The sequence below is a fragment of the Electrona antarctica genome, assembly GCF_951216825.1.
Source record: "Electrona antarctica genome assembly, chromosome: 3".
Lineage (NCBI taxonomy): Eukaryota > Metazoa > Chordata > Actinopteri > Myctophiformes > Myctophidae > Electrona > Electrona antarctica.
In genome coordinates, this window is record NC_136808.1 from 29437938 (window position 1) to 29451209 (window position 13272).

The 13272-nt window shown below is 42.7% G+C and overlaps 1 protein-coding gene across 1 annotated transcript; it reads right to left on the minus strand.

The window, feature by feature from the left end:
* Positions 1–6411: 6411 nt before the first annotated feature.
* On the minus strand, positions 6412–6660 carry ctxn2 (cortexin 2; the record flags this gene model as incomplete). The annotated part of the gene is made up of 1 exon (XM_079496188.1): positions 6412–6660. The coding sequence occupies one exon, from the start codon at positions 6658–6660 to the stop codon at positions 6412–6414; it is 249 nt and encodes an 82-aa protein (XP_079352314.1).
* Between the last annotated feature and the right edge of the window lie 6612 nt (positions 6661–13272).

Genomic DNA, 13272 nt, shown 5'->3' on the forward strand with positions numbered 1-13272 from the left:
TATATAACGTCAAACTTAAATTAAAAAGGGCATTCCAAAACCGAAGGGTCCAATTGGTATTGGCCCAATTATTTGTCTGCAGGTAGCCTAAAATGTGGAATAGACAGGCTGCACACCAAGCTCACAAGCATTGGAAATATAAGTAACACCTACAGTAGCTGTGCCTAGGAATTGACCAAGTATTCTTCAGTTTAAAGTCATATTTAATAATGCATGAGACAGGAGAGTTTGGCATTTAGGGTAATGTAGAATATTCACATACAAAATGATTCTCTGCTCTGAGACTATACGAATATATGCTCACTTCATCCCTACAGTTGAGTATAGCAGTTGAGTATGCCGTTTTAAGAAACTCGATGTATACATTTATGTGTAGAGCATCTGAGTCAGAAAATGACATCATTACTGCTTTGACTAACCCTGTATACAGTTCGTATAGATTCTCTTCCAAACTGTGGAAGCATTGGCGGGCTTGTCTGCATGTTAGACATTGAAAACCTGTATTTTTTCTTTTCTTTACTACTGTACTGTATGTGTTTTATACTGTGATGTATTTATTTTTTCTGTGATATGGATCTCCCTGGGTCTGAAATAAAGTAATGATTGCTATTGCGTCTAAAACTCTACGTTCAGGCTGTTATTGGGAATCTACTACACTAACACAAACTGTATTTTATGGACGTTTTGGAAAACTCCACTGATAAAAGGACCATTGTATCTATCTGTCTTATCGTGACTTAATCAAGGACGTGCTTTGGTCCGAAGACCAAGAGGTAATAATCAGTAATAGTTTAAGGTCATAGTACAGAAGATGGGTGTTGTCTTACCCTGTTGAATTTGCATCAGAGTGTAGTCCTGAGATGTAAAACATGTACCTCCTTCTACATTCAATACTTAGTGCAGTATAACAAAAACACCAGGTGAGTGGAAATAGCGGCACTCCAAAAGTAAACATCTTCAAAAGCCATGCATTGGAGGGGCTGGCCTGGCGCCCCTCAAAAAATGCAAGACTTTATCTCAGATTCACATTTTCTATTTTGCTACTATCAGGCACAGAGCAGTCACAGATCAGTGGTACCAGTCCCTTTAATCTTGTATACAACCATCTCCATCTTTTTAGGAGGAGGTATACTTACATAATACTAGACCACATCACAACAATAACCACTTTATAAAACAAATATTCAATACATCACAGTATAATGCAATATAGAAATATATAGAAAATATCCTTAAAAGTAATTGTCATTAGGCCTACATAACCTACAGGTTATAAGTTACAGGAAAGGATGAAGGGACCATGTTACACATACCCAATGTAGCCAGGTGTTTCTAGGTCTGATACGAGTTCCAGTCCATATGGAACATCAACATAAAAGAGGCGTCCCATTTTTTATTTTGCTACATCAGGCTTTTCGGCATGGAGCCAAAAATAAGAACATGTTCTTATTTTTGGCTCCCTTTCCCGAAAAGCCTGATGTAGCAAAATAAAAAAATGGAACGTGAGATTGTCTTGGCTTTTTATCTAGTCCTGAGATAATTGTATTTTTAATCATACTATAAATGCTTGTATAGTCTGTCTGTCTGTCTGTCTGTCTGTCTGTCTGTCTGTCTGTCTGTCTGTCTGTCTGTCTGTCTGTCTGTCTGTCTGTCTGTCTGTCTGTCTGTCTGTCTGTCTGTCTGTCTGTCTGTCTGTCTGTCTGTCTGTCTGTCTGTCTGTCTGTCTGTCTGTCTGTCTCTCTCTCTCTCTCTCTCTCTCTCTCTCTCTCTCTCTCCCCTCTCTCTCTCTCTCGCTCTGCCTGTATGGTATGTAGTATGTATGTTTGCGTGTTTGTAGTTCACATATCTTGAGAAACGTTCGTCCAACTGACTTGAAAGTCAGGTCATGTGTCGCAGAGGGCCTGAGGGAGTGCCTTGCCCGGAGTCGAGTCGGTTGGATAAGCGGTTGTCCAAAACCGCCAATCCAACCGTTATGCCCATAGGCATATAGGCCTATGGAGATTGATGTTGTGCAGAACCGCTGAGCCAACATATACAGGTATGTCCATGTCCATATATGGAGCCAGAGTAACGACATCTCCGTTCACTTCAAAGGTCACATAGCCGCCAGGGGCCGGCATTAGACTGGCTGTCTATAATGCCGGCCCCTGGCGGCTATGTGACCTTTGTAAAACATTATCGATGCAGACAAATGAAAGAAGACAATCATGTAACAGGTTATTTTCGGATACCTTGTTAACAGTTGTCATGTTGCATACATACCTAAAATTGCAGATATTTGCGCCGCTCTCCATGAAAACAATGTATTTAAAACAACCACTTGTCACACTCCAGCTCTGCTTGACTAGCGCTCAAGCTCTCAGTTTCTGCTCCCTCATTGACGCAACTCTCGGCGATCCCCATATATGGATTCTGCTGATGTCATCAATTTGATGTCATAGACTGTTAGTATATTTGGGCATGGGGGGGCATAAAAGGGACACAGCAGACATAGAGAAATCTCCATATAAGTATGGGAATACAGGGACACTGACAGACAAACAGAATGTGTTTTGCATAACTAAGTGAGGCGTGCATTCCCAAATTGCAATGTTCCTGAGAACACCAGTTAAAATAGTTAAGTTATAATAATAATAATAATAATAATAATAATAATAATAATAATAATAATAATAATAATAATAATAATAATAATTGAAGAATAAAAACAGCCAAAGACAGTTTATGGACATTTCGCTGTTTAATCACAAGTTATAACCTTTGTGTCTTGAGTACTGTATACCAATGTCCCTTGAATGTTGTTTTTAGGAGTAAAACAAAGAACAGCTTACAAGTCTCGAGTTTTATTCTCATTAACAGTGCTCACAATTCTAGTTGAGGGACCTTGCAGAAAATGGAAAGAAATTGAAAACATTTCCCAGATTACTGATAATCTTCACAGTCCATTTGTTAACTTGTACAGGTCTGCATTTGGGACTGGACACGATGACTGGACACGATGCAACTGCCTTCTGTGTCAACTATCTTGAGACGGGATATAACTGACACTGCGGATTTGAAAACCGCCGCCATATGAAATGAAAGACCAAAATGAACAAATCTAGCTAATAGAAATAGAAAGAAAATGTTAAGTCTTGATGAGTTTTTATTGTTAATAATATAAAACCTGCTTATTAGTTGGATAGAAAAACAAAAATACATCCCATGGATGCACCTGGGACGTATCCTCAGTGATGTATCCCAAGGTCATCGGGGTTTCGGGTCTCCCAACATCATACCCCTCACTCAGGTGACCCAGCCGGGATGATCAAGTCCCGACTTACGTCCCAGTAGCTACCCTCGATCATTCCCATTAGGGAAAAACCAGGGCCACACAATCCATTCCTCCTGAACTACTCTGCCGGGACTGGGAGGTACCATTCTGGCGCGTGGAAGGACTAGGCTCTGTGGGTTGACGTGTTTCCTTTAAAAGCATTCAAAAAGAAAGAAAGAAAAGATAAGAAGAACATAAATGCAACAGGTATATTGTTCTGGAAACATATTTCAGATAACAGACAGGTTTCAAACTGCTATACTGCGTTACATATTTAAACTGCCGAATTGGTGTTTTTGAGGAATTCAATTGGATTTGGAAGCATTATCCAAACATTTAATGAACTACAGACTGCACGTAGAATCGTAGAATCGATGACGCCGAGGGCGAACACGAGAAAAATGTGGTTATGGGTGAAAAGTCCCTTCAAGGTTAAGGTTCTAAAGTAGGTCTTCAGATAAGGATGTGCATATGTGACAAAGATCAACAGACAAAGGTGGAAACGGGGAAGTGGTACAATAATGATGGCATTCCTGCAGACTGAGGCGGAGTGAGGCGGGAGGCCATGGTGTGCGGGCAAGCGGCACTACTACAAAGATCTGCCTTATCACTATGCTCGGTCTGTCTGTCTGTCTAACTGCTACTGCACTAGCAGCTTTCTGTCTCACACATTCACAAAATACAAAATTGCAACCGGTTACAGTTACACACACTCATACTTCTCTACACAGTAAAGTGTAGCGAAGTGATGAAATGTTCTGTTAACATACTGAGGATTATTTAGAAAACATCTCATGTAAATATTTTGTGAACACACCAATAGATCGATATACACACCGATATACAAACTCAATTATTTGCAGGGTCATATCTGTCGATACCGATTCTGACCGATTCCGACATTATACAGAGGACTACAATGGAAACAAGCCTATTGGGCAGTATTGGCTTGGCCCAAAGCCTGTTCATAAAGTATTCAATCAATCAATAAATAGCCTATACTATTTTCCAAGTGTCTGTTTTCATAACTGAAAGTTTATTTTTATTTATATTTGATTTGGCTTTTGCCAATTTAGCCATGTTCAAAATATTGTCCCAATATCAATATTGAGGTATCTGAAATATTGTGATATTTTATTTTAAAGTACTATAGGGCTGCACAATTAATCGAAAGTAATCAAATATTTTATGTTTCACAATTATGGAATCACTATTTCTATCATTCCACCAACAAAGCACGCACGCACGCACGTACGCATGCACGCACACACCACAATCCCTCTCTACTTTCTAACACTTATATATCTTTTTTTCTCATTCCCACTTTTGCTTTACCTCTCTCCCCGTATCTCACTACCACACTGTCTCTCTTCCTCTCTCGGTTGCCGCAGGAGAAAAAAAGAAAACTGGAAGTGTAAGAATCCTTCCGGGTCAATTGTTTTCATGATTGTGAATTATTCCCAACACATGTGAATGCGAATAAAATGGCAGTGATTGAGTGACATGGACTCGACTCATTGATTTTTCTTTTTGTTTAAAGTGTCGAACATCTATTTATTCCACAACCAGCTGGAGAAACAACAGGTACAGTAGCTGTACATACATGTATACAAACATAATGCACACTCATCTTGCATCATTAGACAATATGTGAGACAAATGCACATACACACACACGCACGCACGCACGCACGCTTGGCACGCACGCACGCACACACACACACACACACACACACACACACACACATACAGAGAGGTGCTCTAATGTCTAAATGAAGGCACATAAACCCACAGGAGGTCACTGTAAGGCAGATTCACAGCACTAGGAGGGAATCCAATGGATCACAAAAATGAGTGGCGGAGCACTTGAGACTGACCAATCTGCCATTGCTATATCGAGTCGAATTTTGGGGCCACGTTGTCTCTACTCTCCCAGGTAGGAGGAGGGAGGTGAGGATGAGAGGGGGGCAGTGGTGTTAGACATCCCACCCCAATTTTGCAGGTGACCTTTGCCACTGCCAGGCAGATAGTGACAGAATTATCCTTGATATTAGAAAACTAGCAGTGCCGAGATGACAGCCCTTCCTGGATCCCCGTCTTTACACATTTTCCTGTTCATAGCTTGCCGGTTTGTATGACAGGACACGATTAATAGTCCCATGTCAGTCATCTGAGATAGATCCTGGACAGTCTAAATCAAATATAATAATAAAGTAGTAGTAGTAGTAGTTGTGTGAATCTTTAACTCAAACACGTAATTGTGGCAACAACATACAGGATGCCATCAGTCACGGACAGCAGTGGAGTGGTTTTTGCATCACTTAAGAAACAGTAACACAGAAATGTAAATCACAGTTTGTTCAATTGCCTCTTACTGCATGAATAGGAAAACAAGACACGATGGAATAGAACCAATCTGAGCGCACAGCAGCAGCGGCAACATCCCGTTGGGTCACCAACAGATTGGACTTGATTTGTTCACAAAGCACTAATTTGACAGAATACCCTGTATCCATCCGTTCTGCGTTTGTGCAGAACGGCTCTCTGCTGTGCAGGGGTGAAACCAATCCATTTCCAATGAATCTTTTCCCTGAGACTTCAAACTGTATGTCTGAATACTCCCCCCTGCAGACCAAATTCTTCACCCTGTCACCCACGCATCAACTTCTCCCTGTTATCATTCAGAGACATTCAGTTGGGGGTTAAAGGGAGCCTCCGGCATCTCTGTGTACTCACAGGCAGAAGGTCAGAGAACAGAACATCTGCCTCACACTTGATCAGGCACACAACACCAGCCACATGGTGTTGTGTTCGTTACCCCCTGCTTGGGGGTAACAGTTGACACACATGGAATGACAAACTTCAGTATCTCAGTCAAATCTATCACAGAGAGGTGCAATGACTGCGAACTTACGCTGTTGATGAGGTTATGGGTTTTGTTTCTGTCTTCGCGCATGTGTGCACATACGTGCGTTTGTGCTTGCGTGCACGTGCACACAGGCGCTTGTTTGTGCGTTTGTGCATTTCTGCACAGGTCTGTACTGTATGTTTTTGTCATTATCTTCATTATCATCTGTGCACGTGCGCGTCCTCCTGTGTTAGGTGAGGGCATACTCGAACGTCCCCTTCTCCAGGCCCTCTATGCCGTCGCCGGCCCAGTTGGAGGAGGGCATGCTGCTGTAGGGGTCCAGCAAGATCCGGAAACACCTTATGATCAGCAAGCCCAGGAACACCAGCAACATCCCCACAAAGGCAAACGCAGTCTTCTGCTCCAGAGTCAGGGAGTGCGCCAACATGTCATTCCCACTCATGGCAGCAAGGGAGTGGTTGGAGTGGACGCTACACATGGTAAACCGACATCCAGGCACCTCATCTCTGCTCTGATATGGTCAGGCACTTGTACGCCTGCATGCTACCTGGATAGGGGTTATATAAAGGCTTGGTATTAGTGCAGTGATTTTAAGCAGAGAGGAAATCATTACAAATGTCATCTTTTCATAATTTCAGTATCCTCCCTAACTACTCACACTCTCTGCATATACTGTAGGAGTTAAGGACGCCAGCATGATAATGCAAACAGAGGTATTGGAAATGAAAGAGTGTGAAAGGCTGGCCATGACATAGGAACGGTTAGTTCATCTATAAATAGCCTGTTTTTATGGTTTCAAACAGATATACACAGACTTCGATTTCTCTCTTTCTCTCTCACTCTTACTCAAACACACGCACGCACGCACGCACGCACGCACGCACGCACGCACGCACGCACGCACGCACGCACGCACGCACGCACACACACACACACACACACACACACACTCTACCTCTGGGAATTTCACAGGGGGATGGAAAAAACTAGTATGGATCGTGTGAGAGAGTCTTCATAAAAATGACTTTGTCATGGTCGAAATATTAAAAGGACATCTGACGGATACAGATTTACTTCATTTAAATCCCTGTAATTCAGGGCGAGTCAGAATGACAGGGATCTGAGCTGCATGGTCCACTGTGAAACATACATACAGTAGGGGAAGGTACCATTTGATATAAATATGAGCAAACGCAATTATATTAGACAAGAAAGCAGTGGAGATTGACAAAGCATAATAGCAGATATTATGATGTGTATCATATATTTTCATATGAACACAAGCAGCAGGTGGCTCGAGTCAGGGGAGAGAGGGTATGCGAGGGGAGGGACGGTGTACAGGTACATAGGACCATGAGAGAATGGGGAGAAACAAGTTAAAGATGAGGAAGGAGAATGAATAAGGTTCATGTATGTGTAAGTGTGTGATTATATATGAGTGTGTGAGAGAGAGCAAGAGAGGCAGAGAGTGAGAGAGAGGGAGGGATGGTGAAAGACTGCATTAGAGGAACTGCGATGTGGCAGTATTAGATGAGGAAAGGATGCATCTCACCGTCATTAGCGTTGCATCCTCACTGACCTGTTGCTGCTGCTTCTTTGGGGAAACTCCGCTCATTTCTGTTAACCCACAGACCCATACTTGTCAATCCGTCCATCATCCTCGTATCGGATACACATGACTAACCTCACATCAAAACACAAATACACAGAGAGAGAGAGAGAGAGAGAGAGAGAGAGAAAGAGAGAGAGAGAGAGAGAGAGCAAGAGGACCGGGAAAAAAAGGGTGTGATTCAGATTGTGATTCTTCTCAAAGGGTCAGCTTGTCTCTTCTGGTGCTCCCGTTACTTGCTGCCTCCTAACTCATTATTATTCTGTTTCTCTAGCTTCACCCTCCACCAGCACGCACACTTGCACCCTGCTGCATGGCAACCACTTGTTAGTCGCACTCAGCTGATCTGCCGCCTCAGTCCTTCATAGCATTCCCACTCAGCGGACCCCCGGGAGGGATGCAGCATTGCACAGAGGCAAATCCACTTTCTCTTCTCCTTTGCCCTCTCCCCTTCCCTCCTCCTCCTGGTTTATTTATTTGGCTTTTCTCAAAAATGACTCCCCTTAAAATTTGACAAGAATATCATAGTGTTGCTGGTAGAAGGAATGCTGCCTCTTGCTGCTCCTGGCCAGTCAATGCTGCCGCAGAGGTATTTCTGGTACAGCAAAGCAATAACATCACAGCCTGCTTTGATGATGTGCTTCAAACTGTCTTTAATTGAATTAGCCCTTCTGCTCAAAGGCTTCTTCTCCATGAGCATGATTAGGTGGTGGAGATTGACACTTTGAAGGAATGTAATGGATTGTACAGTAGTATTTGTACAGCAGGTCAACTGACTGCCCACTAGCATCCAAAATGAAGGTGTATACAGGTGTATATACTGTAGTTTATAAACACATCCTACTATGTAATTTATGCAGTGCAAGTTCATATCAGAAATGTTAAGTTTAATGAAAATACAGCTCACTAATGGCATGCAACTATGAAGGTGAAGGTCAGTGTTTTCAAGAGTGTTATGTCACTCTTTCCACTTTATAAGTCAATCCACTGTTTGTGTCAAAAGCACCTTCAATATTTTCTTTCTTTTAAAAATTGTTCATCTTTTATTGAAAGGGGACAGGGCCTGTCGCAAGTTGATTTGTAATTTGTCCATGTGTGGTCCAGCCTTATGGAATGTATGGTATGCATACTAATACAAATAAAATACAGTACTAATACAAATAAAAAAATCCAAAAAGTTAACACATCCAAAAAAAGGCGGACAAAGTACTCACAGACAGGTGTTGTCCCCATTAAGTAAAAGATTAACTATTTCTAAAAGATTGTTTTAATTTTAGTGAGTGCAATAATATTGTATTTATACAAGGCCTATAAGTTAGTTCGAATAGCAGTCTCTCACCATAAGAAATTAAAAACATGGAATAACAGTGGTAGATCTTTATTCTAATACTTAAGTTATTTTAGAGAAAATAATTACTGATACAAGTAGCCCTGACTAGGAAAGCAATATTTTTTAAGTGACACTATTGCATTTATTTGAAATGACTAAACAGATTCTATGTTAGCAGTCAAATAGATCCATGATTATTCATGAATTTGTAGTGTTATGTGTTGTTACCGGTATAAGAACAATACAAATACAAATTATTCAGTCAAACAGTTCAGTCTCACGAATAGATTGAGCAAATATTTATTATAGAATGAATGACAAAAGTGTGCATATAACATTTTATCTTGGCGTTCGGCTCTGCTACATTTTTCTCCCTGCTCGGCACAATAAAGTACTATAGACGAATAACAGTTTACGTCCAAATTTTATTCTGACCCCTCCACGAAAAGGCCTAGTTGTCTTGACCCCTTGGTGCCGGGGTGGCGGTGGGAGCAAACAGTGCATAACAACACCAGGAACGCATATGCAGAGGAAGGAACGCAGGGAGAATCCAGACCTTAAATACCCTGCCCGATTGGTCAGCTGATTGCCACGTCAGCGAATGACATGTGGGTCTTGCATAACACTGAATGAGCCCCTCGAGTATATCTGACTGAATTTACTCTGCAAGCTACGTATCATAATGTACAGGTGTGAGTGATTCTGTTGTATCAGTGTAATCACACATTGATTTATGGCTGGGACACCTTGGTTTTTGATTGGCTTTAAAATATGTATCAGAATGTATGCCAATGTGCCATGGGGGCTGGAACACTTTACAGTCTGGCACAGGTCCTGCTGAAGATATCTCACATGTTGTATAAATGATATCAGGATACCGTCCAAGAGGACATAGGGTAAAGATTGCCTGACTTTTATCATGGTTATAGACAACAGGTCACCAAAGCAAACTGACTCCCCATTAATGCTAATTAAATTAACACACACACACACACACACACACACACACACACACACACACACACACACACACACACACACACACACACACACACACACAGCTTGTTTTATGACGTGATAGCAGTGATCTCTGTTCAAGAAACATTAAAATAAAAATAGGGCAAAATAAAGATTAGTATTTGAAACCATATTAGCTACAGTGCAATATTTGTAAATTTCAATTGACATAATTTATTGAGTGGTGCAACCACTGGTGCAACCACTCCTATAGACAGCTATGTGTCTATAGACGAAAATGTGTCCGAGCATGAAAATAGCGTTATAGCGCTTGTTCACCACCAAGTGTCACTGTTGCATAGCCTAACACACAGTCTGTACAGTACAGTACAGTACAGTACAGTACAGTACAGTACAGTACAGTACAGTACAGTACAGTACAGTACAGTACAGTACAGTACAGTACAGTACAGTACAGTACCACTCACTTCAGACGGGTCTGATTTTTTTTTACTATTACATTTGATAGGGAGAGGTATAAATGTACAGTCCAACTACTAGGAATAGTCTGGTGACCACCGGAGAGACGGGTGGCAGCCGGAAAGTAGACGGCACCCGGGAGCAGTATGGGTTGGCGCCCCAGTCTGTGTCTTCCGTGAGGAAGAAGCCCAACAAACCCACGGTGAGGCCTTTAGGAGGGCCATTCAAGCTTCAAGCGGAGCCTGCGGCACCACCAAGGGCAAGGTGCAACGCACAGGGCCTGACCTGGTGAGAGCAGGAGTGGACCTGATGAGACGTAGGAGGGGCCCGGACAGGAGTCAACCCACAGAGCCTAGTCCTTCCACGCGCCAGAATGGTACCTCCCAGTCCCGGCAGAGTAGTTCAGGAGGAACGGATTGTGTGGCCCTGGTTTTTCCCTAATGGGACTGATCGAGGGTAGCTACTGGGACGTAAGTCGGGACTTGATCACCCCGGCTGGGTCACCTGAGTGAGGGGTATGATGTTGGGAGACCCGAAACCCCGATGACCTTGGGATACATCACTGAGGATACGTCCCAGGTGCATCCATGTATGTATGTATTTTGTTTTAGTTATTCTATTTATAGTGACTCATAGGAATAGACTATGTGACAACCAGGAATAGTCTGGTGACCACCGGAGAGACGGGTGGCAGCCGGAAAGTAGACGGCACCCGGGAGCAGTATGGGTTGGTGCCCCAGCCTGTGTCTTTTGTGAGGAAGAAGCCCAACAAACCCACGGTGAGGCCTTTAGGAGGGCCATTCAAGCCTCAAGCGGAGCCTGCGGCACCACCAAGGGCAAGATGGAGCCTGTAGAACCGTTGCAGCTCGAGAATCCACCATTCCTGAATAAAGTGCCTGGTGCTGGGAGTCTGGTGCAACGCACAGGGCCTGACCAGGTGAGAGCAGGAGTGGACCTGGTGAGACGTAGGAGGGGCCCGGACAGAAGTCAACCCACAGAGCCTAGTCCTTCCACGCTCCCAGTCCCGGCAGAGTAGTTCAGGAGGAACGGATTGTGTGGCCCTGGTTTTTCCCTAATGGGACTGATCGAGGGTAGCTACTGGGACGCAAGTCGGACTTGATCACCCCGGCTGGGTCACCTGAGTGAGGGGTATGATGTTGGGAGACCCGAAACCCCGATGACCTTGGGATACATCACTGAGGATACGTCCCAGGTGCATCCATGTATGTATGTATTTTGTTTTAGTTTTTTCCATTGCAAATGTCATCGTGCTTACAGTATAGATAGACTCTATACTTGTGCAAATTATCCTCTATATTACAGAGGATAATTTGCACCAGTTCCGTTTGAGTTTAACTGTAAGGACATGCAGGAAGATACTCTCCCAATCCAAATATTGGATTAACATTGATTTACACAATAATGAACAACATATTGTAGCTACTAGTAGTGAGATGGTGATTGTGGAAAGGAAGGATTTGTAAAATATGTCAATACTTATCAAGCTCTAATCAAGCCCATATTTTAAAATAAACAATTAATAAATACTTAAATGATCACAAATATTCTTTGTTTATTCTTCCCCAGTGAAACTTTTCACAGACATTTTGATGGTAAAAGTTGTGGGTTTCATTTGTGTGTCGAATTTGAAGTCGGTGGAGAAATGACAGAGTTACCGTGTGGGGGGTCCCCGGGTGGTCCCAGGAACGAACGTGCCCAGGGCTCGTACTGTGTATGTAGTCTGTGCCATGCACTTTACGCTGTGATGTACTCTACTGTACTCTACTGGCCGTGGCCACTTTAGGGTGTGGGGGTGTCCGTGCTGGGACACGTACACATACACGTACGCATACATACATACACACATAGCTGCGTAATGGAACGGAGGCACCGCTCAAAAAGGCAAAGTAGTTTAGGGATAAGGGGTTTAGCATGGACAAAAATAGAGCCCTTAATGTTATCTCCCTTGGCCTTTTCTCTTTCATTCTAACCCTCCATCAATCTTCCTAGTACCAGGAGGATGACTCTGTCGAGATACTGAAAAAGACACCCTGATGTGTTTTATCATAAATGGAATAAAACTTGGGTCCCAAGGAGCCATTTTATAGAGAGATGTCTGCAGTAATAGCGGATGTGTCAAAGTGGAATCCTATAGAGCAGGTCCATAGCATTACATTTTATGAGACAGTGCTGAGACATCAGCTTATTTGCCAGTGTTTATATCCAATTTGGACTGTGCAGGAGGCTGTGCATATTAATTACTGGGACTGTGGGACATGATGATATGAGCTGAAAACCATTAACAACATGGAGACAAATGTGATAATCACATTATATTAAGGTTTAAGTATAGTAACTAACGCTAACGCCTTTAAAGGTGTTGTTTAAAACATGGCTTCAAGCTGTCTCATTGTCATTGCACAGTTTCAGAGACCATGTTCTGGGGCACTTTGGTCTTTGATTACCAACATTCAACAGGTCGAAAGTTATTTAGTATCCTTGTTAAAATGTCAGAGCCTGTACTGTATGTATCAAGGATCCCGTTAAGTTTGATACACAAACTTAGCTTGTGTTATGTTACTTATTTTGTAGCCTGGGCACCATTTCATTTCGGGTATATGATCCGGTCAGGAGCGGATGATATCGTTACGTCATGTTGTAGTATTGTTTTGTAGTCGACAGGCAGGAACAATCAAACGGATCAATGTCCTTTT